Source organism: Rhinolophus sinicus, linkage group LG01, assembly GCF_036562045.2.
Source record: "Rhinolophus sinicus isolate RSC01 linkage group LG01, ASM3656204v1, whole genome shotgun sequence".
NCBI classification, from domain to species: Eukaryota; Metazoa; Chordata; class Mammalia; order Chiroptera; family Rhinolophidae; genus Rhinolophus; species Rhinolophus sinicus.
In genome coordinates this window covers 200214773-200242530 of record NC_133751.1, presented here as the reverse complement: position 1 = coordinate 200242530, position 27758 = coordinate 200214773, and the positions used below count along the sequence as shown (strand labels likewise).

General features: G+C 38.5%; 1 protein-coding gene across 10 annotated transcripts in view; it reads left to right on the top strand.

Annotated features, from left to right (window-relative positions):
• The window catches only part of SPHKAP (SPHK1 interactor, AKAP domain containing), a 122152-nt gene that overhangs the window by 76550 nt on the left and 17844 nt on the right, over positions 1-27758 (top strand). For 6 of the 10 annotated variants that reach the window (XR_012490111.1, XM_074314449.1, XM_074314452.1 and 3 more), the window contains 4 exons: positions 4945-5004; positions 6577-6726; positions 10656-10911; positions 12525-16284. Coding sequence is in view for 9 of the 10 variants with exons in the window: in XM_074314449.1 (XP_074170550.1) it covers positions 4945-5004; positions 6577-6726; positions 10656-10911; positions 12525-16284 (4226 nt within the window). In the remaining variant the exon portion in view is untranslated. The remainder of the gene's footprint in view (positions 1-4944; positions 5005-6576; positions 6727-10655; positions 10912-12524; positions 16285-27758) is intronic. The other 4 variants (XM_019737395.2, XM_019737394.2, XM_019737396.2 and 1 more) reach the window with 1 other exon arrangement.

Sequence of the window (27758 nt, the reverse complement as noted above, 5' to 3'; positions counted from 1 at the left end):
TTATGTGAAAGTCAAAATCATAAAGTAGCATCATTTTCTCAATGACATTTATTCCTACAGCATTTCGTTTTAAAACCATTATAATGATAGAAGAGAGTCATTTGAATTTAAAAGTTACGTGCAACCACAAAATTAGCTTAGTTAAGCAGGCAAGAAAAAAGGTGTTTGTGTTCTTTTGGTGACGATGTTTCCATCTGCTTCAGCAGAGTATGTCTGCAGATGGTCTAAACAAGGACATATGCAGACACAACATGAAATGTTTTTTTAATCTGAAGAGAAAGGTGTTTCCATTCCAAGAAAAACATTGAAAACTTTTAGGTGCATTTCTTACCAATTATGGGTCTCAATTTTTTGCCTTTTTTTACTTTTTAGCAAATCCTTACTTGTGGGACAAAAAAGCCAATCTACGTACTTTAAAAAGAATGAATAAGTAGGTGAATATTAGCCTAGTTCATTCTCCTATAACTTCCCTATTTAGTCCCGTATGTCCTTATTTGAAGAAAACCTTGTTCATTCATATCGAGTATATTGGAATTCACTACATAAATAAGGAAAAGAATCATTACACGGAAAAGAATTTTTCCACCTATCATCGGAGATAGTGCGTCCACTTCATTCAAGCACATACGTTTGTCAACAAGCATTTATTGAGCATCTACCAAATGCTGGGCTAGGCTAAGCACCAAGAATTCAGTGACGAACACGGCCTGCCGTCATAAACTCACAATCTAGTGGAGGCTGAAGGAAAACAGATAACTACATAAAGAAAAAGGATTACTAAGTAAACACACACACTTAAAAAATATCTTTCCCTGGGTCACTTGGCATATTTGAATTTGCACAGCAGGCATTTTACAGATAACTCAATGGCATCACTGCAGATCGAGGTGGAGTCAACACAGAAGGGTCCTATCTTATTGCAAAGTGGCTGGTGTCTCAGACATACAACCTCAGCCTCCCCTCCCACAGCACTCTCTCCAGACCCTAAGGCATCCCTTTCAATACAGAGCCCACGGAACCATAACGCAGAATCTCCCAAGCTTTCACATTTTAGTCACGTATAACTCTCACCCCTCAGAAACTTATTTTCAACTTCCCATTGCCAAATGTTTCCTTAGAACCTCCTGTGATAACACAGGGAGAAGCCTCACTTGTGAAGAGGGATAGACGTCATTCCAACCCTTAAGACTTTCTCAACTCTTACTGCACAGGGAGCGTATCACAGAATTATGACTTCCTCTTTCACCCAACTTTTTAAAAAGCCTGCTGATTTACGCCCAGAGTCTTCATTGTGGAGGGAGAAAGGCACAGGGGGCGCCTCTGGCCTGGGACTTACAGCCTCTTCTCCCACTTGTGCTGAACACAGAGCCTCTGATCATTACTCAACCGGTGCTGATCAGGGAACACTCATCCACTCTGTCTGTGCCATTTCCCCTCTTCTGCTTTTAGATGTGTCCTGCCTGCTTCCCAGGCTCACTTCAGATCCAGCCTTCTCTGCGATGCCATTCTCCCATCTTCCTTCTCCAGCACACAGACCTGTTACTTCTGTGACACTTAATAATGTTTTTTTGTAGTTTTAAGAATGTGTTCTGCCTCCGGACATATCAGAACTGCCTGACAGCAAGAACAATACCTTGTATTGTTTGTCTTCTCCGCACCCAGCACCAAGACCACATACTTCCAAGATGTCTCATTAAACTACACAAACCTCTACCTCACACGCACCATTCCCCAGCTCTTCTAAGAGGCATGTCATATATTCTCCATTAGTGGAGTTCAGCATTAGTGGATGCCTAAATATCAAGAACCCACGGTCATAGAGATCGAACATATTCCAAGAGCAATTCCATCACATGAACCATTTCACCATGAGGTGGATTTACTATAAAATCATCAAAGATTAAAATTCAGCGCTCCTCAGGTGTATAGGCTCTACTCCCAGGGACCTGGGAGGGGTCTTAGCAATATGTTCACATGGTTATATGTTTTGCAAAATTTTCAAAAGAATGATATTTTAACTACAACTGTCCCTTTCCATTCAGACTCCCACTACATCTTATCTCCCTTCGTGTTGAGAGTCGTTTGAATGAACACAGACATGGGTGGGGTCTCACTTAAGGGAAATTGAGGGAAGTGTGTTTACCTGAAATATGTTTATGTAACTTGAGGTCACTTTCATGTATAGTTAAGTGATTGTTAGTTATCCACATGTAGGCATGGCTTTCAGGAAAACTCTTACCATGGACAGTGGCAACTCAACCAGATATTGTGACATGAAAGTGTCAGGTCAGAGGTGGTTTTGCAATATGAGCATATCCTACCATCCCCAATACCAAAAATATATAATAGTAAAGAAAAAACAAGGTACATGTGCCAGAAGCGAGTCTGGGGAGAATTCTTCCAGTCACCAGACATGTGAAATTTTAAATACAAGATTGTGTTGTGTCTCAGAGGGAATTTATTTGATAACACAGCATTGAAAATAATAACTGTACCATGCATTATTTTTCTTTTTTAATGGGACTCAAACAATAGAGAATTTACTTAGGCTTCTGTTTTAGAGCACAAATTTGTAATAGGATTACAAGTAATGAGTATGCCTGTAACAACCCATAGATGAAGAAAATTTTACAGTGGCTTCCCACTAAATCTGACATCAACCTGGAAAGTGTACAAGATATTATCAGTAAAAGTTTGTGAAGCTTAAAAAAAAACACCCATCTACAATATTAGCGTAAGACTGGATTATCCTTCTATTTCCTCTAGAGAAAATGATGCTATAAAACTGCTACGATATGAAGAGACAATCAAGGAGTACAAAGCCAAAAATGTAGGGGGAAATTATTGTGGAGATGTATTGGCAGTTGATTAATTAAAATATCATTTTTCTGGGAGTTGTCATATTTGTGGTATTTGTCAACGTTTTTATTTTTGAGGTTTGTTGTGATTCCATCGTCTAAATCAATGAATATTCACTTTCACACCTAAGTTAGAATTTTTAACTCTTTTTCTTTTTGTTAAAGACTCCCAAACTTGGGCCCTAAAAACCAACAGAAAGATATATGTTCCAATAAGCAAGTGGTTAACTTATGTCTTGCTTTGTTCCGGTTTAGGCCCAGCTAGTTAAGTGTGGAGGGTATCCGTCAAATGTAGGTAGTTTCATATTGCAGCCCAGAGTGAAGGAAAAGTAAGTTCATCTCCAGAGACCTAAAGACAGTATCAGAAGGCAGAGAAATTGTTATTATAGATGTTTTTCTTTGGTCTCCGTTTTTCCCTCCTCCATTGTGATATAAGGTAATAAGAGCCCAGGATCAAGGTAATGCACCTTTCCTCAAGGAGAATGGAAAATCGTCTAATCAATTCAGTAAGCAGTAACTGCCATCCCAGCTGCATGTTATGAAAAGTCCTGGAGTACAAATGGATATTGAACCAGTTTTCCAAGGACAAAGTTACTATTATTATACAAATATTTTCAAATGGCCTTAGATCATGGATCCCTTCCAAGTGCCACCTACTATTTATGCTTCCATTTGCACTATTGGCGAAGGAACTCAGGCCCAATTCCTCCCTACTCACCCATCTTATTACGCCAAGAAAGAGAAGCTGTGAATGAGAGGGTGGGTGGCATTTCATGCCCTTCCTTCCCCCAAATGTCCGTCCAGTTATTGTCAACAAGCAGGTATTATATCCTAAGGATACACTGCAAGGTTATTGTGAGCCCAGGAAACGAGGAAATCGCCCATTATTTGGGGCAATAAAACTATAATGATCTTTACACTTCCACAATGCATAACTATTTTAGTTTTTAAGGCTTTTCCCAAAATCTTTTGATTTTGTTTTTTTAATCTCAAAAAGAAAAAGGATGGACTCTGAGAAACATGACTATGAACAACTAACTGAAATCAGAAGGCCCCATATGCCTGCAGGCATCTACTTAAGTCCAAACATTTGACTAAATATCCAGATAATTAATCTGCACACTATTAAATGGTCAAACCCACTTGTTAAGAATAAAAACCTTTGGATGCTTTTTAGCAAAATATTGTAAAATCTCATGTCCATCATTTCATTTAACACAGACCCTCCAGAACCTTATTTCTAACACTTCCATTTCCACAGGCTTGTGCCGCAATCTGACTCTTGCTAGATGCTTCTTTATAGTGTGTGGCACTTTCTACTTCCAAGTATCACTCGTGCTATCAGACCTCCCAGGGACACCCACCCAGGTCCCTACCCACCAAACTCCTATTCCACTCTCAGAACATTCTCTCACCTCTTTGAAACTTCAAGATTTCTTCTCCCCCTCTTCATCTGAATGCCCATAGATTTTTATCTATGTGATGTGTTTGAGATTTAAATAAATATTGCTCTGAATTATTAGTATTGTAGCTATTGTTTTTATACTATAACTTATTCAGACATTTAAGATGGCAAAATAAAAGGCAAACAATACAAGATTAAATAAATTAAAATGAACTAAAACCATGAGGCAAAGAGAAATCCACTCACTTCACACTATATTAACAGTGAAAGGAGAAAGGGAACAAAACATTAGAAAAGGGAAATGGAGAGACGTGTTCACTGCAGTTACAAACCAAGGCTTAGAGTTCTACAAATCTTTTCTCTTATTTCATGAGATTCGACAGCACTTTATAAAACCAGAAGATTTTTGTTGGCACTGTTGCACTGACTCTAATACAAACAGACTGCTTTGTTCGTTGGGCCATGAAAGAAAGAGGGCATTTGGTGGGATCAGCGGGAGTTACGACGAGAGTGTTAGAGGTGTACATGGAAGCTCAAAGGTAAAATGCCTGTTTCAAGGCCAGATCACTGATATAAAATGTGTACAACCCTCCAACCATTTGCTCCCAGCTGATTCCTGCTTTCTTCAAAAAGACCTGCCAGGTTTTCCACTTCCTTGACCACGTTTGCTCACTTTTCCAGGTCTGCTTTGTGAACCTGGATGTGAGCAAGGATGAGAGCAGTACGGAGCACCTGCAGCAGGTAAGACTGGGAACTCGAGCTCGCAGGGAGCTCATTGCAGGGGCTGACTGCACGCATGACTGCCAACACGGCTTCATCTGGAAATGATGCTCGTTTTGTAGGAGACAAACACTTCATTTGAGTGGTTCCATGACCCCTTCCTGCCACTTTCCCATGCACTTTGCCCTGCTTATATTTGCATATTTTGCTTCCCCAGAGACAGGGCCACTCTCCAAGCAGGCCCTTTGTCCTGCCCAACAGTGCCACAGAGAGCTTTTCTCTGCTGTCCCCTTCTCCACTCTCCAGCACCCTGCCCGAAATGACTTTTCCAAGGTTTTTCCAAAACCTGCTTTGATACCAGCCAGCCCTTCCCTCTGCCTCTCATATTAGCTGCTTCCCACTGCTTTCATCAAATGTTTTGTCTCTGACTTTGCTTTGCTAGCCCTACACTCACCTGGGGCTCCGCCAACATTTCGCACTCGCAGCAGCTAACTATTCCAAGCTCATCCGAAGTTATGAGAATCCTGATGTCAACCTTTGACAACACACAAGAACTTGTAGGCCCACTCTGTCCTTTGCAACTAGAGCCCACGGGTACAACAGGAAACAATTAACTGGTGTGATATGATTATCATTTCATGCCCAAAGCTGAAGATGGTTTGATCTTACTATTTGGTATAGTGCTTTTAGTGTATAACAGCATACCATTTGCAGCTTGATTACCACAGGACGAGCAATTACTCAGTTACTCCTATAATGCTTTTCTCCTGACAATGCTGCAACCTGAAGCTTCTCGAACCCAATTGCCCATGCAGATTATTATCCATTATAGATTTCCCCTGAGCTCCAATATCATCCATCTGTGGAGTTCGGGAGGGACTTTCAGAATAAATTGTGCATGGGATTTCATTTGATGGAATTATGGTGCAGAGTGCACCAAAGAAAGAATAAGAAGGACCAAAGCAAGTTGGCATCTTAAAAAACTATGTCTGAAGATTTGTGTGAGTGATTTGAGACAGTCTTTTGTTGTGGCAAAGAGCAGACACTTGGCAATGATTTAGCTGCATAAACTTGTGTGAGGTACTGGGCCTCAGGCTACTTATGTGTAAAAAGAAAGTAATAGTGGTACTTAATCCATAGAGGGGCACTGTGGGGATCAAATATAATAAGACGTAACATATGTACAGTCTTTAGCTTAGTGCCTAGAACAAAACAAAATCAATGTTACTAATTATTTTATTATTAATCTAATTATTGACTTTATTAGAACAGGTGATTTATTAGAACACATCACGTATCCCAGGACTTCAGAGGAAAAAATTCCCAAACTACTATATTTAACTGTGGTGTAACAGTAATTATTAAATGTTTACTTTGGGAAACGTAGAACTAAAGAATTTTAAATCTTTATAATTAAGGAATTTTCTATTCCAATCTCAACCTTTATGCTTCAATTTCACACAATCTCTTCTAGTAATATAGTACATGAAGTAATCTATAGTATGTATAGTTACATGAGTATATTATTTTTGCCAGTAAGTAGTTTGGGGGAAGTGTTTTGGAAATGAAAGGAAATCATCTAAACTAGTAAAGATTCTTGCTCTACAGAAATTGGTCAACGTATCACCAGATCTCCCAAAACTTATCAACTCCATGAATGTTCAACAGCCAAAAGAAAATGAAATTGTCCTCCTAAGTGGGTTAACATCTGGAAATCTCCAGACAGACTTTGAAGTTTCACAGGTAAGAAATATAAGCTCTTGATAAGGTTTTCACTAGTGATCAGCTCTTGGCACAAATCAGTGTGACCCCCAAATAGATGCTGCACGTAAACGCCTGTAGCATAAAAATCAAAAATGTCTTTGTACTCAAGAATAGTCTTCATTTGTATTTCTCTGAAATGTTGCCACTTAGAGTTTGACAGAGCTTTCTTTACATCAACTCCTAACATTTATTATTTTCTCAAGTTCATGGTGCTAAGTGGCACTTAAACCAGAGCAGACACACTAGGCATTGATTGGTTAGTTTAGTTTTCTACAAATCTACTGGACAATAAAAAACAGAATTGTCTTTTGTTTCAAGAACAATACCAAAATTCTGAGTCATACCATGTGGTTCCAGAATCCCACAATTTCTTCCTTCTGAGTGTTATTTATTTCTTAGCATGTACCAAACAGCCAGGCTAATAAATACAGGATAGCAACCGCAGGATGAAAAGGTGTTTCCTGGGCCCCCAAAAATGAAATTCCCAGAAAAAATGATTACTGAAAATAAAGCAGGAATTAAAATGCTATTATTCTCATTCAACATACTGACACTCATTGTTATTATATAAATTATTATACTCTTTATTTGAAGAAAAATTTAAAAATTTAATTGTTTAATCAACTTACAGAAAAAAATATAAAAGATTTCTAAGGGCACACTGCATAAAAGCTTGCTAATTTTCTCAAATAAGATATGCTGATAATGATAGCTCCAGATTAAGATAATGAACATTTGTTTTCTTGCAAATTGTTCTTCCTTGGATTTTAGTTTTGCTGAAAAATTTTAAAATATATTATTCTTCAATTTTTCAAAATATCAAAAACTTCAGAGGCCCACTATTACTTTCTCTACTCTAGATGCTTCATAAAAATCTGCACACAGCCCATTACAATTTGCAAATCAAGACTAGAACAAAATTCCTCCCAGTCAATAGCACATTTCCTTAGTGAGGAAATGTATCATCTGAAAAGAGAACACAGAAATACCTCTAAATACCCTCTCTTTATATAAAGCAAAATCATGATGACCAAAAGTAATTTTCAAACCTGAGTTTTAAGAGTATTTCCAGACTAGGCCTGTTAGTTAGGATTTCTAATTAAATATGGCAGAAAATTGGCTTGCACAAAGAGAATGCATTGTCTCATGTAACTAAAACATTCAGATTAAATACAGGGACTTAAACAGTCATCAGACATGGATTTTCTCTATGTCCTCTCTCCTGCTTTCTCTCTGTTTACCCCATTATCAGAGGAGCTCTTCCTACAAGGAGGCAATATCCCTTTGGGTTCAAGTTGGGCAAGAAAGCGTGAAAGTCTCTTCCAGGTGGCTTCCAGCAACCGTCTCATTGTGTCGTATTGGCTCTCAAGTGTCACGTGCCCATTTCTGAATAAATCACTGTGGCCTAAGGAATAAGATACTCACATTGTCCAGACCTGGGTCACACGATCACCTCTGGAGTTGGAGTTGAAGTAACTCCATGTGGATTACTGGGACTGTGAGTGGCCCAGAAAAATGACACCCCACAGGGGGCGAGAACCAAAGGAAGGGTTTGGTCAGAAAAGCAACACAAATATTCATTAGGGTAAGGGAGAATACAATTGCCCAGGACTCATTAAAGATCACCCATCAAAAACGTGTTTAAAATTCTGCATACTTTTCCTAAGAGCTGTCAAGAATTTCCTGTGAGCTACCACATAAACACCTCAAATTTCTTTGTTCCAAGGGTCCCCACCACTTCCTAAGTATCACTTCACCCACAGAAAGGACCTTTCAGGGTCACACAGCTACAAAGTGGAACAGCCAGTATTGCAAGCCAGGTGTGTTGGACTCCAACTCCCGGGTCCTTTCCAATTCTCCCCATGGCCTCCTGGTCCAACCGACAAAGATCCAGCATCCGCATAAGACACGTACAGTTTGGAAAGGATGGTGGGTTGCACCCAGACCGACCCAAACTCAGGCATGCTTCGTGAAATTGTGCTGCATCTCGTGGAAAAAACAGCCACAGGCGCAGATCTTATGATTGTACATAACAACCATCTCAGAAAAAAAAATGTTTTTTCTATAGGAAAATAATCGATTTTACTTATATTTTCCACTTAGTATTTTACCTGACTGTTGGTTGTTGTCATGATTATTTTTCTTAAGATTTCTTAGAGTCTGATCCTAAGACTCCACTGAGGACAGTTTGAGGAAGAGAAAGGATAACTGTTGTACCACCTCCTCATTTGTTGCTCACCGGTGTGCCTTCATTAGTCTTTTCTAACACATATGCATAGGTAGCTGTGTATGTGTTTATATATATTTAATAATATCCACAAAAAATGAGATCCGAGAGAATACAGATTATAGATACCGAGCTCCATGACAGCAAGATGTCTGACTTATTTACCACTCAGCACTTAGTAGGTGCATATAAATATTTGTTGAATGAGTAAACACATAAATAAATGAGGGACATAAATAAATGAGCGATGTTCTGAACATTTCCTTACATTTTTCCAGTTGTATAATTTAATTGAAAATAATGTAGCAGTATGAAAAAGCAAGAGTCATTGGCTGAGGTAAAAAGAAAAAGACATGAATAAACAAAGAGAAAGCTGCTCATAGACAACAAAACTCCTAGAACAACAGAAAAGGCCATCTCTACATTAGCTTTGCAATAATATTGTACTTTTCTTGCCCAAAGGAGCCAGTTTGTAAATGGACGATTAATCTTCGTACTCCCCCAGTACCAGTACTCCACCCTGGTACCTTGTTTTGCTTTGAAAAACATTGTCTTTCTACTTCATCTTCCTTCAGTTTTTTGGATATGGAAAGGAACTAATTTGCATTTGAATAGTCCTTTGTGCTTCTGAAGGTGCTCTCATATTATTTCATTAAATCACTATGACTAGTCTCCAAGAACTAATGGAGGAAGGTATTATTTTTATCTCCATTTTATGGAATAGGAAACTAAGTTAAGAGAAGTGAGGTAACTTCTTATGTGGACCTCTGAAAACGTTAACCTGATCACGAAAAATCTTTGGTGCTGTAATTTCCTGGGTCAAAGGTGCCAAGTGGCTTGTTTGTTCCTGTCCTCACATGATGTACGAGAACATGAGCTATGCCCTTGGGACTGATGTAAACCTCCCCAATTAACCCAGTTCATGTGGCTTTCACCAATCTCTCCATCCTTACTTATGAATTAGCAGATAACCAACTTGTAATGGGACAGGACAACCAAATCGAGACTACCCCTAAACAAACAGGTACTGGCTGCAGTTGACTAAGAGGAGATTCAGCATTGCTCTAGTCCCCAACATTGCTGAACTGTGAAAACAGATGGATTGCGGTGCCTACAAAATAATTTACCCCTTGGGGAGATTTGCTCCAATTTTCAAAACTACCTCCTTTCGTGAAGATACAAAAAATTCACTTTTCCTTCAGTAAAACCAATGAGCAAGCACAGATGGACTACAATCCGCCTACACCAGCTCTTAAAAACGCCAACGCCTCTTGTTCCAGTGGAGTTGTGGCCTCTCTCTCAACTCTGGCCTCTCTCCCCCATTTTAACATCTTTCAATAAAGTCTTCCTTACCTGTTTAACTTTGCCCAGGGCAATTTTTGCTTTAATGGAAGAGAACAAAACTATGTGCTACAACTGGACTGTTTTCCCCTAAGTCAAATTTTTTCCTAGGTACCCTGTGCTCCCAAATATCATTTGAAGGTTTTTTTGTTTTGTTTGTTTTGTTTTGTTTGTTTGTTTGTTTGTTTTTTAAAGCAGCTCATCAGTATAAGACCAGAAGATATTCCAAATATTTTAAAAGTCTCCACTCCTTCAAAAAGGAGAGATTTGTGGAAGAAAGGTCAGTCAATGGTTTTCTATTTTCTCTTTTAATAAATGCCTTTTTTCTCTCTACTTTTAGTGTCCTTGGCTGCCAGATATCTGCTTGGTCCAGTGTGCCAGAGGGAACAGACCAAACAGTACTAATTGCATCATCTTTGAAATCAACAAATTCTTGATTGGTCTGGAACTGGTGCAGGAGCGGCAGCTCCACCTGGAGACAAACATCTTGAAAGTGGAGGATGACACAAACTGTTCCCTGTCTTCAATCGAGGAAGACTTTCTCACTGCGTCTGAACACTTGGAGGAGGAAAGCGAGGTGGAAGAATATAGGAACGGTGAGGACTCGCCAGTAAAACAGATGCTCATTCTGAAGTTAGTCATCCTCTAAAAATGTCTGGATGAAATTTGAGAAAAGTGTCAAGCCTCATCAGTTTTGCTGACACATCACAATCTTCACTCACTGAGTTCAGGGCAGGAAGAAGGATAAGAAAACAGTAGGGAAGATGCTGACTGATGCATGTAGACTTAATGGTTAGATGGCTCCATTCTCTCTAAAGATGCCTTAAGGGTGATGTGTGTCTTAAAGGGACATTGTCCTGCCTGCCAAGAGATGGAGAGTATCACTGAGAGGAAAGTTAACTTCCCTAAGACCTGCATAAAAGCCACCTATTTGTTGAAGCCATGTTAGACTGGCCTGAAGCCACACGTGGCCTCTTTGAAGCTGAGAAATCTGGGGTCAGTTATCTAGTCTTTCTGAGCCCTTAGCCATAATTTGAGAGTATAATAGTTATGATAGCACTATTGCATTTAAATTTATGTTATATAATTATATTTTTATATTATGTGATATTGTTGTCATGTGCCAGTTCATGATGGGAAATGCATCTAAGAAATGCATCTAAGGTGATTTTATCACTGTGCGAACATCACAGAGTGCACTCACACACACCTAGATGGTACAGCCCATGACACACCTAGGCTCTGTGGGGTAGCCTATTGCTCCTGGGCTACAAACCTGTACAGCACGTTACTGTACAAAACAACATGAGATTAAATCAAGCACAAGAGAAAATGGTGCAATCAAGAGATGCAGTAAACACAAGATGTATGAGACTGCTGCCGGTGTAACACTGTATATTGTTTTACAGAAAACTTTTTCTTTAATAAGTAGAAAGAGTTTTAGGAGGACATTGTAATGGCTACAATGTCACTAGGCAATGGGAAATGTTCATCTACATTATAATCTTATGGGACCAACGTGATATATGTGGTCTGACATTGACTGAAATGTCGTTACGTGGTATGTGACTTTATTATACTATTATTAATGTGAGGACAGAAGTAAATAACCCAGGAAAGTGCTTAGTACTCATTTAGTCACTCTTTCTACTGACTTATTAGTGGAGCTCTGTGAATAACGGGCTCCGCTCCCCAACTCTTAACATTAGAAAGAGATAATCCAGATGTTGTTGCTACTGTCCCTGGGGCAAGTCCTATGTAACCTTCAAAGCAAAACTTTGTAACAAGACCCACTATTGAGGTTGCTCTAAATATCCCCCTTCCACCCGCTTTACTCACTAGGAGCTACAAGATGCAATTTGGGGGTTACTTTTCCCCTGAAGAATGGTGACCAGATCTCAGCTCCCAAAAGCCTTCTTCTCCCATTCTAACACTGCATTTGTATTCTGCATCGAAAGCCAGGTTGTTGGGTGGCATTCCGTAATGAAACTCAAAAGCTTTTTCAGATGTTTTCTTCCTGAGGAAACATCCAAATGTTATTTATTTCATTTTATGTTATTTATTTATGTATTTATGTATTTATTTATTTATTTTAGTGGGGGAAAGATAGATGATGCTTTAAAGCATTTTTAGCAAGTAATTATTATTTTAGACTCATGAGCACCTGCTATCCCAAAAGTAAAAGCGGTCTTCATTTTCTCTTCACTAGGCCGTGAAAATATAAATGTCTCAGCCAGTGTTATGGAAAGTAAAAAGCCAAAGGAAACCACCCAAGAGGAATGGAATTACAATAAGGAAAAGTCACTTAATATTTTGGAAGACAAGTACATGAGCAAGTATCATACATCGTTGATTAAAACAGAAGGATCTCCGGAGAAAGGAGCAGAAGATACAATCTTGCAGAGTCTAGATCCATCAGTCAACCCATCAGAGTGGAAAGGTGGAGCTGTGCAAAATGACAGATCAGCCACAAATTATTATTATTCAGAAAAATTTAAAGGTCAAGTGGAAAAATTGCAGGCAGTATATATTCCAGGTAATGCTTATTTCTCCAGGATGGTTAAGAAAGATGGACCTCCTGCCTGTGGTACTGTCACTGAACATGGCAACAGCTTAGACCAAGGAGACACTGAAGATGGAACAAACTCTCTTCTTCCCATACAAGATGGAAAAGCCACAACTGGAGAGTATGCTACAAATTTAGCAGAGTCCGTGCTACAAGATGCATTTATTAGATTATCTCAGTCTCAGCCTACACTACCCCAGGATTCTGTGGTCAGTGTCTCTGTAGGAAGTGCTCTGCTACCCAGTGGCTGTTCCACAAAAGATATCGTGGTCCCTCGGTCATGGAATGAGCTCCCCAAAATTGTCATTGTTCAGAGTCCAGATGGCAGTGATGCTGCCCCTGAGCCAGGCATCTCTTCATGGCCTGAGATGGAACTCGCTGTTGAAACTTCAGGTGTCCCCTCTGGAGAAACCTCCAGTAGACACCCCCAGAGTGCTCTAGAAGTAGCATTAGCTTGTGCAGCCACTGTGATCGGAACTATTTCCAGTCCAAAGGCCACAGAAAGACTCAAAATGGAGCAAGAAGCCCTGGTTTCAAACCATTCACTAGGAGGCAATGAGCCACTGCAAACTCAAGCATCCCAAGTACTCAAGGAAACTTCCATCAGTGAATACTCATTTTCATCTGCTTTGTGTGGCATGACTCAGGTGGCGAGTGCCGTGGCTGTCTGTGGCCTGGGTGAAACAGGAGAGGTGAAGTACCCAGCGGCCTCAGGTGGGCTCTTGTCTGCAGCGGAGTCTTGTGCAGCAATGCCCCCAATTTGTAATTTAGTGACAAGCAGGGGCGCGGAGCTGAGAAATGAAGCCATCGCAGAGGCATTGCTCAAGGAGGCCACCCTGGTTCTAACAAAGCCTAAAACCTACAGCAACTTCGGAGAACTCATGGAATCAATGAGCAGGAGAATCGTGGAAACTGCTTCAAAGCCTCAGGCCTTGTGCTCAGAAAATGTCCTTGGAAATGAACTGGCCTTGGCCTTGTCCAATGTTATCCTGAAACATGCCATTGATGAAGTTCACCAAAAAAATAAAATCATCGACCCCAACAATGGCAGGCATTCATCTGAAGCTCTGGACACCTTGATGGAAAGTACAAATCAACTGCTCTTCAATGTGATATGCTTCACATTCAAGAAGATGAGCCATCTTGTACAGTTGGGTGAATGTCCCACCATCCTTTCTAAGGAGACCATTGGATGGAGAGAAACAGACCTAGGCTGCCAGCCACCTAATCAGGCTGCTGGTCAGGCATGGATGAAAACCACTGAATACTCCAGCAACCATCCACTTAGCAATCCACATAGCACTAGTCTTGTTATCAATGATGCTGTAGATAAGGTGCATCCAAAGCAAGACGGCAAGAGTCCAGTGAAATCAGGCCTCTTCCAGAGCACCACACTGCAATCTGAACTGTCTTGCAGTCCCAGAGTGCCTGGTGCTTCGACTGCCAAAACATCCCCTAAGGAAATATACCTGAAAGGAACCATGTCAAAGGATCCAAAAAACCCTCATACGATGCCCAGTCACAATGAGAGTGAACGTAGAGTCTCCTCAGAGGGACAGAGGACACCGACAGTCACCAAGTGCAGCAGCGTTTCCCAGGATGCGGAGGACAGCTGCAGTCCCAACACCCCGCCTCTCAAAAATGAAGTTCAAGTTAGTCTGTCTTTGTTAGAGAATGACTTGCCGCTTCCTGCTCAATCCATGCTGCAGGCAAAACACACAGAGGCATACTGCATTACAGACTTTGCGGAAGAATTAGCAGAGACCATTGTCTCCATGGCAACTGAAATCGCAGCAATTTGCCTTGACAACTCAAACGGAAAACAGCCCTGGTTCTGTGCATGGAAAAGAGGAAATGATTTTCTGGTTACCCCGAACGTATCCTGCCGATCCTTGAAGAGGAAGGAGAGCCAGGCCGGTGTGGCCACCGTGAGGAAACACAAGCCACCACGGCTCAGTGAGATTAAGAGGAAAACGGATGAGCATCCGGAGCTAAAAGAGAAGCTGATGAACAGGGTTGTGGACGAGTCCATGAACCTTGAGGACGTCCCAGATTCTGTCAATATTTTTGCAAACGAAGTGGCAGCCAAGATCATGAACCTCACAGAGTTTTCCATGGTGGATGGCGTCTGGCAAGCCCAGAGCTTTCCCCGGAATCGGTTACACAGCGGAGACAGGTGGAACCGGCTGAAGGCCTCCAGCTGTGAAAGCATCGCCGAGGAGGACTCGAATGTCAGAGCCTATGTCAACAGCCTGGGTTTAACGAGCACACTAAGTCAGCCAGTTAGCAGGGCCAGCTCCGTCTCCAAGCAGTCAAGCTGTGAGAGCATCACGGATGAGTTTTCCAGGTTCATGGTGAACCAGATGGAAAATGAAGGCAGAGGATTTGAGTTACTGCTGGATTACTACGCAGGCAAGAATGCCAGCAGCATTCTGAATTCAGCTATGCAGCAGGCGTGCAGGAAAAACGACCACCTCAGTGTGAGGCCAAGCTGTCCCTCCAAGCAGTCCAGCACCGAGAGTATAACCGAGGAGTTCTATAGGTACATGCTGAGGGATGCGGAAAGAGAAAGCAAAGACAGCACCTCCTCCAGGCGAAGCAGCCAGGATTGGACAGCCAGCTTACTGTCACCTTCTCTGCGATCCCCGTTGTGTTACAGACAGTCGTCCATGCCAGATAGCAGATCCCTGGGCGCCAGGCTGACGGTGAATGCGCCATTCAAAGCCAACTCCTTAGATGGCTTTGCTCAAAACAGCCAGCGAGATTTCCTGAGCGTAGAGCCAGTCAGTGGTGCTTCCTCATCGGGGCTCTGCAAATCCGACTCTTGCTTGTATAGGAGAGGTGGAACCGACCAGATCACAGCTATGTTAATTCATGAGACATGGGCAAACTCAATCGAGGCCCTCATGCGGAAGAACAAAATTATAATGGATGATGCCCAGGCAGCTGATGCTGAGCCCGTTCCTGGTGGCTCTCCCGTGCAAGTGGAGAAGAGTGCCAATAGATTAGCTTCCAGCAGAGTGCCAAGTGGGCCAATTCTCCTTGTCCAGGAGACTATTGATTACCCAAAGAAAGACTCTGTTACCAGAAGCCAACATCCCCTCCAGTCGGCTCCAAGCAAAGATGCTCCTCTTACAAAGCACAACGGTTTAGATTCTAAAAAGGAAACTTCCTTGTGCCATGATGGTCTCCCTCTAAACCACACCAGGCGATCACTTTGTTCAAGAGAAGTGCCTTTAATTCAGATTGAAACAGATCAGAAAGAAGAGTGTGTTGGCGAACCTGAAGACATCCTCTCCAAATACGGCCCCCTAGAGGAAGCAGAAGAGCATTTGAAAGAAGAAAAAGGCCCAGATGTGGCAAGGGATGGAGACACTGCCGAGAGTGCCCGCCAAAATCATAGGTGAGTGAATCATCTCTGAGACTAGATAAGGGTGCATGGGACTGGAGTTTACATCTTAATTCGTATTTATTCTAAATCTTAGGGACTTATTGATGCAAAAAATGAATTCCTGAGACAATAAATGACCTCCCTGGGTTACCATGCACTTACAATAGAAAGAAGGAAGTTTTTCGTGTTTGTTTTTTTTTAATTTCTAAAACAAACTGGATTCATTTACATAATACAGGAACTAGGATATTATTTTCCCTATTGAAATTAATCATCCATAGTATGCTTCTTTTTAAAATTTTGCCCATGGCAATTTTTAAGCAAAAAAATATATATATATATATGGGAACTAATCCATTTGAAAAAAAAATTAATTTAAATAAACTTTAATATTCGAAACTGACATTAAATATTTTGGTATCATTTTTCTCTAGGGCCTTCTCTTTCAAGTTTTTCTTTTTTGCCTTGTTCTAAAGATCTTTTCAAGGACACTGTGTCCCACAAGTGCTGGCTCTTTGGATGCATGGTATAATTATGGCGGCATTCAGGACAAAACAACACTAGAGTACTGTCATTTCAATTTCTCTTCCAGAAAATTGTAATTGTAGGTGACAATGCTTTTTGAATTTGAGGCAAAGTAATTATTTCTCTCAGACTGCTTAAAGAAGTGTCAATTCCTTTTAAAACTCCCATTTCCTGTAGAAAATTCATAAGATTCTTGAATTAAACTATTGTATCATTTTTAAATGTTTGGTCTATAGTTAAAATTAAACAAAACAGAAGAAAACAAAAATTAAGCTACTGGCCTTGGGAAACATGAGTTGAGAAATAGCCTGCATAGTCTTTTCAGACACATGTGCCTATAGTACAAAGAACCTGGGGGTTTTAAATGTTTAGTTGCAATAAACAAGTTGAACACAGCCTTCATCAATTTTTTTCAGCTCTCAAGTGTCCCCAGTATCCCCCCCGCCTCACCAGGAAAGCAAAAGGGATCCCTCCTTAGGTGCTGGTGTCCCCCATCATTATAGGGCATCATTACAACATGTGGGTCATGTGTGGTCCAGGTGCATGCATTCCATTCTCAGCCACATAGTGCTAAGAACTTAACTTTCCTATTGGATTAAACTCAGGAAGAAATCAAATGGAAGAAAGCATGAAAGTATACACACAAGCAAAAGAACACAAAGTTAAACCAAATGAAGTATAGGTTAAGTTAACCAAGACAAGTTCTTATGTATCAGTAATTCTTCAGCTAAAGACAATACTTATCAGTCTTACAGGAGCACCTCACCTCACTTTAACATTCACCGCCGTCAGGAACTATGGAGAATTCCAAGTTTTTAAAAGTGATCAAAGAGTTGAAGAAACTAAATAGCCAATGTGCAGTTCTTTAAAATTACTTTAACTTGAGATAGGAGACAATGGAACACCCCATTTTAGATGTGGAATCACCAGCCTTAAAAATTGAAGAGATGGGTCTGCTTCCAAAACATACTAAATATTAAATATGTTTTTCTTTGTGAAGCAGTATAAAGAATTGTTCTAGAACATCAACTCCACTAACTAACCTTGTAACCATGTCACCTTGGGCAACTTCCTTAATCTCTCTACCTCAGCTTACTCACCTATAAATGGGAATAATAATAATAATAATAATAATGTCATAAGAGGATTCTTAAGACTTAAATAAAGAAATGCACATAAAGCTCTAAAATCAGTGCCTACTAAATAAATGTTTACTTTATGGTTATTGTTGTTTTGGGTTAGGATATATCATTGCCTTTTTTCCAAGGGATTATTTTCCCAAGAAAAACTTGTTATAAACAGTGAGAATTTTATTACAACAGAGGAGAATTCCCCGGATTTGCAAGAGGAGAAATTAGTCATATATAGATCATTTTTCCTAAGCTCAGAGTTGTTATCATGAAATTTGATGTGTCAAAATAGCTAAAAACGGAACTCAATTCCCTATGAAGGAGTTCCTACCCACTTACCCACAAGAGAGTTAGGTGAGACAGGCACTCTTCATTTTGTTTAGAGGTGGGAGGTGTCATGTCCTGAGGATATTTTTAGGCTACTATCTGAGGGACATTTTCATAATTCTTACTGAAAACTTCATAAAAGCTCAACATAAAATCACTTTCTTACTTTTTTATGTAATAAAATAATAACAACTTCAGACTATATTATGGAAGTCATACGCAAATAGAAACGTTTGTTGTATTTTAGGCCACCACAGTTGTCCAGATACCTGAATTACCCTTCAATTACAAAGAGCTTAAATGATGTAGGGTAGCCCAGTTGTTGATTTCTGGGAAAATACTGTCCTCTCAGTTGGCATTATTGTGTTCTTAACTCATCTGCCCTCTCTGAGATGATTGAAGAATAATCATCTTTGTGATCATTTGAGACCACAAGGTATAAACACCAAACTGAGAATTCTGAGCATCACATGTTGTACTCACTGACCTAATCTGATTTTTTAGAAGCATATTTTATGTTGTGTGTTCATTTATATTTGCTTCAAAAGAAGACTTACTCTTCCAATAAATGTTTGATGCCCTTTCTGGGATGCACATTATCCTTAGGGCTGCAGACACAGAACAATACAGAGATTTGGTGCCTGGTCCCATGGCTCTTACGCATCAGTGGGAGAGACAAACAATATACATGGAAAACCTCTTTGGGAAAAAAAAGTTATTAGACAAGAGTGTGATGGGAGAAAAAATAAAAACAGTAATGCAATAGAGAATAACTGATTGGGGGAAGTGTCTACTTAAGATAGGATGTTGGCATTTGAGATGAGACCGAAAGGACGACCAAGTGTCAGCCATGTGAAAAACTGAAGTGAGATTTGCATTTCACATAATGCTGTTCTAGCTAGCCGGAAAAATCCTCCCAGTATGAATCAACTAGAAAGTCTGGATTAAATATAATAAACATCCTTTTAAATACAGGGCTGAGCTTAACAATATCATTAATTATTATCATCATCACCACTGTCAACATCATCCTCATCTCAGAGGCAGGAAAATGAAAGGATCTGAAAACAAAAGTGGTAAGTTAAAGCTGATTATGCAGCTGCACTTAAAGCATTTGCCAGTTTCAGCAACCCAAAGGTTCATTTTCTAAAGACTCAAGGAAACCAGGAAATGATACTGTGGGCCACTGAATGACGACCACTTAGAACTGACACCCACCTCTGCATCTTGAAAGGTTATGTTCTCAGTATAAATAAGAATTTGGGAAAGGGGTTACCCACTAGAAAAGTGATTTGATATTTAAAAAATATATATTATCTCTTAGGGTTAGGTTTCTGGGGGGGGGGGGATGAATCTCTTAAGAATTTTTAACCTAATGCATGTTTGGAGTTCTAATTTGTACCATTTGAGTGGTCCAGGGAGCCCCCAAGCTGGTAAAATACCTTAAAGCAAACTCAGGTTGACAACACTATGAGACCTTGGCAGGGACAAAAATAAATCTCTGGATGTTGAAGCCCACCCAATTCTCGAAGGATTCCAACAGAGGAAGCCCCAGCAAATTTGAGCTCAGAACCTCAAATTGCAAGATACACATTGAATCAAGGTATTGTAAGCAAGACTCAGCACAAACATGAAATGGCAGAATTAGCCCTAACAAGAATTTCAGATGTTGGAATTATTAGATACAGAATATAAAATACATATATTTTAAATGGTTGAAAAACATAAGGTATTTAGAACAGGAGCAAGGAACAAACTATGATTAAATAGGATAGGGTAGATTTAAAATAAACTGAAATGAAAAGCTCTAGATATAAAATAATTATTTAAAGTAAATAAAATCATTGAAACAGAAGCTTCAATAGCATACTTGTGGAGAGAATTATAGTCAAAGATAAACGTGAAAGGATTTCTCTTTCCACCCACAATGAGGTAATTGAAGCTGAACTTGCCTTCCCCCTGTAAACTAGAAAAATGAGCTAATTATACGAGAAAACTGTTGTCAGACTTGTGCAACAAACAGCACATTGAGAGAAGGGAAACAAATATTGTGAGCCCTATAATCACCTCAACTTTTGGTCTGGGTTCCCTTTTCAGACAACTTGAGTTCAAAGAGGAGAAACCTGAGCAGAGCTCAGAGGGCACTTGCAGTTGAGAAGTCAGACATTAGAGGGCGCTAGGTAGAGACAGAACTCCAGAAGTCTGCAGTGGGGTCCACTCGACTTGGTTGCTGAACTCTGAGCCACGAATATATGTGTGAAACCCCATGAAGCTGGAAAACTGTAAATTGAACAATTCTGTTAGCTCACACAGGACTGGGAGAAGCTTAGTGCCAAGAAGCCTGAGCAGAGTATCCATGTTAAAAATATGCAACATTTAGTAGAGACCCTAAAAGAATCACACCATAGGATTAGGCTAAACGAGTCTGAAAAATAGAGGCTAATCTAAACTTGCCTTAACAAAACTTGAAAAAAAACATTGAACAGATCAAACTGAACTAAAATTAATTTAACTAGAATGAGTCCAACACTCTTTAAAGAAAGACAACAAAATCCATCACTCAACAACATGAATTTGCAATGGAACATCCAATCAAAAAATGTTACACTTACAAAGAAACAGAAAAATGTCACCCTAACCTAGAGAACAGTCAATATAAATACATCCAGAAATTACAGAGATGATGAAATTAAAAAATAAGGACTTTAAATACCTATTATAAATATGCTCTGAAATTTAAAGGTGTACATGAATGTGAAGATTAATAAATAAACTTACAAATCAAAAAGTGCAATGAACCGTAATCGGGATAAACAAAAAGAAAACCACATCAAGGCACCTCATAATCAAATTATTAAAACTCAATGACAAAGAAATTATCTCACAAGCAACCCAAAGAAAGAGAAACTTGACATACTGAGAACACAAAAAAATGCATACTTCTCATCAGAAACAATATAATCTAAAAGACAAAGAATGACATATTTACTGTGCTGAAGGAAAAAACTGCCAACCTGATATTCTTAACTCAACAAAAAATAAAGGCCATTTGTGGATAGGAAGACTCAATACTGTCAAGATATCAGTTCTTCCTAACTTGATCTATAGAGTCAATGCAATCCCATTCAAAATCCCAGCCATTTATTTTGTGGATATTAATAAAATGATGCTTACGCTTATACAGAGAGGCAAAAGACCCGGAATAGCCAACATAATATTAAAGGAGAAAGACAAAGACAGGCTGACACTATCTGATTTCAAGGCTTACTGTAAAGGTACAATAATCAAGACAGTGTGGGATTGGTGAAAGAATAAACAAATAGATCAATGAAACAGAAAAAAGAGCCCAGAAATAGACCTATGCAAATATAGTCAACTGATCTTTGGCAAATGATCAAAGGCAATGGAAAAAAAGATAATTTATTCAAGAAAGAGTATTGGAACAACAAGTCATCCACAGGCAGAAAAAAAAAAGAAAGAAAAAGAAAATAGATATAAAACTTACACCCTTCACAAAAATTAACTCAAAATGGATCATAGACTTAAATGTAAAACACAAAACTATAAAATTCTTAGAAGATAACATAGGAGAAAGTTTAGGTGACCTTGTGTTTGGCAATGATTTTTTCAGATACAACACAAAAGACATGATCTTTGAAAGAAAAAATTGATAAAGTAGAGTTCATTAAAATTAGAAACTGCTCTGTGAAAAACACTGTTAAGAGGACCAGAAGACAAGTCACAGATTGGCAGAAAATATTCTCAAAAGACATAACTGATAAAGGATTGTTATACAAAATATACAAAGAAATGTTAAAACTCAACAATATGAAAACAAGCAACCTGATTTTTAACAAATGGTCGAAAGACTTGAACAGACACCTCGTCAAAGAAAGTATACAGATGGCAAATAAGCATATGAAAATATGCTCAACATCATATGTTATTAGGCAATTGCAAAGTTAAATAACAGTGAGATGCCACTACACACTCATGAGAATGGCCAAAATACAAAACACTGACAATGCAAAATGTGAGCAAGAATGTGGAACAACCGGAAATCATATTTGTTGCTGGTAGAAATGCAGAAATACTACAGAAAATTTGGAAGATAGTTTGACAGTTTCTTACAAAAATAAACATACTCTTATCATACGATCCAGCAATCATGCTTCTTAGTGTTTACCCAAATGAGTTGAAAACTTACGTCCACACAAAACACATACACACAAGATTTTATAGCAGCTATATTCATAATTGCCAAAACTTGTAAACAACTAAGATTTCCTTTAGTGGGTTAATGGATAAGTAAACTCTTGTACATCTAGACAATGGAATGTTATTCAACACTAAAATGAAATATATAAATATAAATATATATATCACACTAAAATATCATATATATATATATATATATATATATATATATATATATATATATGATCTATTAAACCATGAAAAGACATGGAGGAAATTGAAATGCATATTATTAAGTGAAAGAAATCAATCTGAAAAGGTTGTATAGTTCCAACTATATAACATTCTGGGATACAGGCTCTGTCCATATGGATACAACAGAAAGATCAGTGGTTGCTAGAAGTTAGGAAGGAGGGAGGGGTAAATAGGGGAGCACAGAGGATTTTTAGAGCAGTAAAACTATTCTGTTGATACTATAATAGTGGATATGTGTCATTGTACATTTGTCCACACCCATAAAATACATAACACTGAAGTGAACTCTAAATTAAACTGTGTACTTTCAGTGATAATGACGTATCAATGTAGGTTCATTGGCTATAATAAATGTACCACTGTGGTGTAGGATGTTGATAGTGGGGGAGGCTGTGCCTGTGTAGGGAAGACAGGCATATGGGAACTCTGTTCTTCCGAGCTCAATTTTACTGTGAACCTAAAACTGCTCTAAATAAATAAACAAACAAATAAATAAAGACTAAATAGTAATGTTTTATACAAATATAATATTAGAGAATATACCGCTAAGGTATCTGCACAAGAAGTGTTAATAGAAATTATTAGGCTGAAGAAAACTAATACTGCTGGAAACTTGGATCCATACAAAGGAACAAAGAATTCTCGAAATAGTAAATATCTAGATAAATATAAAACACGTTTTCTTACTTTTAAATTTTATTTAAAAGATAATTATTTCAAACAAAAAGAAATAGTGTTTTATGACATCTATAGAACTACAATATGTCAATTGTGGCACAAAGAATGGGAGAAGGAAATGGAAATAAACTGTTCTAAGAGTCTCCTATTCTATCTAAATTTGTATAATGTAATCTCAAGGTAGACTGTGATGAATTAAAGATGCACATTGTAAACCATAGAATAACTACTAAAAAAAAATAAAACAAAGAGCTATGCTCTTTGTTTTGGAGTTAAAATGCAACACTAAAATTTTTTTGAAGTAGTACAGCAAAATGCAGGAAAAGAGAGGAAAAGAAACAAAGAACAGATAGAACTAATAGGAAATTCTCAAGATGATATATTTAAATCAAATCATATTCATATTTGTATTAATTATTAATGATCTAAACACTCCAATTAAAAGGCAGAGATTGTCAGATTGAATACAAAAAGCAAAACCCTACCATAAACTATAAGAAATGAGTTTCAAATATATAGATACAGATAATTTTAAGTAAAATGATGGAAAAAGAAATAAAAGAAAGATGGAGTATCTATATTAATATTAGACTGAATAGAATTCAGGACAAGGAATTTTATCGGGGATAAAGAGGGATATTTTATAATGACAGAGGGGCAAATTCATAAAAAAGACATAATAATTGAAATATGCAATCATCTAAATAACAGACCTTTAAACTACATGAAACAAAACATGGTAGAGCAGGAAGGAGAAATAAAAAATTCACAATTATATTTGGAAAGTTCACACTCTTTTCTCAGTAATTGATAGAATAATAGACAGAAAATCAATAAGGATATACAAGACTTGAACAACATTCTCAATCAACTTGACATAATATTTATTAAACACTCTATCAGAATATACATTTTTTTTTTTAGAGAGCACATGAAATACTCACCACTATGGACCATAATGCTATAAACCAAGTCTTAATACATTTAAAACGAATTGGAGACATTTCCTAAGATCCAAGATGATGGAGTAGATAAACACTGTGCCTGCTTCCTTCCATGAACACATTAAAATTAATACTAAATTATGGAGTAATCAACCTGGAAGACCATCTGAAGTCTGGCTGAACAGAAGTTTTATAACTAAGGATATAAAGAAGAAGCCACGTAGAGACTGGTAGGAGGGGCAGAGACGTGAAACAGGCTGGCTCCAAACCTCTGTGTGGTGGTTGAGAACCAGGAGGGATATCTCAGCCATGGGGATTTCCCTTGGAGGAGTGAGAGACCCCAACCCCAGACTGGCCTCCTCAGCCCAGAGTACTGGTACCAGGAAAAGAAACCCACACAAGATCTGGCTGTGAAAAACCATCCAGGTGGGCTGGAATGCTGCGGGAAAACGAGAAATTCTCTTGAACTACCTGCACACAGACTGTTCACTCCCAGGCACTCACTTTGGGCTCCAGCAAAGGAACAATAATTCTGGAGGCATCAGAGGCATATAGGGGGCAGACTGAGGTGAGGTCTGGAGGACAATTGCCATTTTCCCTGCGAGGAGGCCTCCTCCCATGCAGTCAGCAGATGGATACCATCTTTTCTGTGTTTAGCTCATCCCCACAGGCCAAATCTGAATCTCATTTGCCTGGTGAGCTCTGCTGCTCCACTTTGCTGACTCATTGGGACCCCGCCCCACTCAACTTGCCCAACACCTTAAGCACTTTCTCCAAGAGCAGCTGGCCCACCCGAATTGCATTCTTTCTTGAAAAACTATTGGAGTCTGCAGGACCCATGTGGGCAGTAGATGGCCATGGTGTGCTCTGAGGCTTTTACTGAGTTGCTCCAGGCTCAGTATAGACACGTAGAAACAAACACAGAGAGGCAGCCAAAATGAGGAAACAAAGAAATAGATCCCAAATAAAAGAACAGCAGAAAACTCCAGAAAAAGAATTAAACAAAGTGGGGGCAAACAACCTACCAGATACAGAGCTCAAGACAATGATTGGAAGGATGCTTAAGGAATTCAGTGAGAACTTCAACGAAGAGATAGCAAGCATAAAAAAGGAAATAGAAACCATAAAAAAGAACCAGTCAGAAGTGAAGATACAATAACTGAAATGAAGAATGCACTAACAGATTAGATGATGCAGAAAATCAAGTCAGTGATTTGGGAGACAAGGTAGCAGAAAACACCCAAATTAGAACAGCAAAAAGAAAAAAAAAATCCAAAAAAATGAGGATAGTTTAAGAGGCATCTGGGACTACAATAAATGTAACAGCATTTGTATCATAGCGGTACTAGAAGGAGAAGAGAGAAAACAAGGGATTGAAAACCTATTTGAAGAAATAATGACTGAAAACTTTCCTAACCTGGTGAAGGAAATAGACATACAAGTCCAGGAAGTGCAGAGAGTCCCAAGCAAGATGAACCCAAACAGGTCCACACCAAGACACATTATAATTAAAATGGCAAAGGTTAAAGACAAAGAGAGAATCCTAAAAGCAGCAAAAGAAAGGCAACAAGTCACTTATAAGGGAGACCCCACAAGATTGTCAGCTGATTTCTCAATAGAAACTTTGCAGGCCAGAAAGGATTGGCATAAAATATTCAATGTGACAAAAAGCAAGGACCTATAACCAAGCGTAATTTACCCAGCAAGGCTATCACTTATAATCAAAGGGTAGATAAAGAGCTTCCTAGACAAGAAAAAGCTAAAGGAGTTCATCACCACCAAACCAGTATTACACGGTACGTTAGAGGGACTTCTTTAAGATGAAAGAGAAATCAAAAGTATGAATAATAAAATGGCAATAGGTACATATCTATCAACAATTACTTTCAGTGTAAATGGATTCAATGCTCCAATCAAAAGACATAGAAGGACTGAATGGGTGAGAAAACAAAACCCTTATATATGCTGCCCCCAAAAGAATCATTTCAGATCAAAAACACACATAGATGGAAAATTAAAGAATGGAAAAACTTATTTGATGAAAATGGAAACAAAAAGAAACACAAAAAAGCTGGGGTTGCAATACTTATACCAGACAAAATAGACTTTAAAACAAAGGCTATAACAAGAGACAAAGAAGAACCCAGTAATCCCACTTTTGGGTACTTATCCAAAGAAACCCAAAATGCTACTTTGAGGGGATATGTGCATTCTTGTGTTCATTATAGTGTTTACAATGGCCAAGATGTGAAGGCAGCCTGCGTGTCTGTTGATGGAAGAGTGGGTAAAGAGGAGGTGGTACCTCATATACAATGGAATATTGCTCTGCCATGGAAGGGAATTGGTTCTTGCCATCTGGGACAGCATAGATGGACCTGAAATGTATTGTGCTGAGTGGAGTATGTCAAACAGACAAAGCCAGATGCAATGTGATTTCACTCATATAGGAAATCTAAAGAACAAAATAAACAACAAAACAAAAACAAAACAGACACAGACTCATAGATACAGAAAACATTTTGATGGTTTCCAGAGGAAGCAGGGTTGTGGGTGAAAAAGAGATAGGGATTAAGAAGTACAAATTGGTTGTTACAAACTAGTTATGGGGGGTGTAGGGTATAGCATAAGGAATATAGTCAATAATACTATAATAACTATGTATGGTGTCAGATGGATACTAGATATGTTAGGGTGATGGATGGGAGGGTTTTGGAGGCCTGGTGAGAAAGGTGAAGGGATTAAGAAGTACAAATTGGTAGTATAAAACAGTCATGGGCATATAACATAAAGCATAGGGAATATAGTCAATGATATGGTAATAACTATATATAGTACCAGGTGGGTACTAGACTAGTCAGAGGGATCACTTCTTAAATTATATAAATGTCTAACCACTATGCTGTACACCTGAAATTAATATAAAATAATAATATTAAATTTCAACTGTAATTGAAAAATTTTAAAAGGGGGGAAAAGGTGAATGGGAACAAGCATCCAAATTTTCAGGTATAAACAAGTAAGTAATAGGGATGTAATGTACAGCATGGGGAATATAGTCAATAATATTGTGATACCGTGGTACAGTGTCAGATGGTTGCTGAACTTATGGTGATCACTTCTTTAGGTCTATAAATATTGAATAACTATGGTGTATCCTGAAACTAATTAATATTGTATGTTAGCAATATTTTTAATAAAAATCTTTTTTAAAATATGAAATCATATAGAATATGTTCTCTGATCACAATGGAATTAAATTAAGAATCAATAACAAAATGCTGTCTGGGAAATCCCCAAAACTCTTTGGAAATCAAAAACACACTTCTAAATTATCCATTGGTAATGTCAACTACAATTATACATATATATATATATATATTTATTTATTTATTTATTTATTTATTTATATTTATATTTATATATATATATA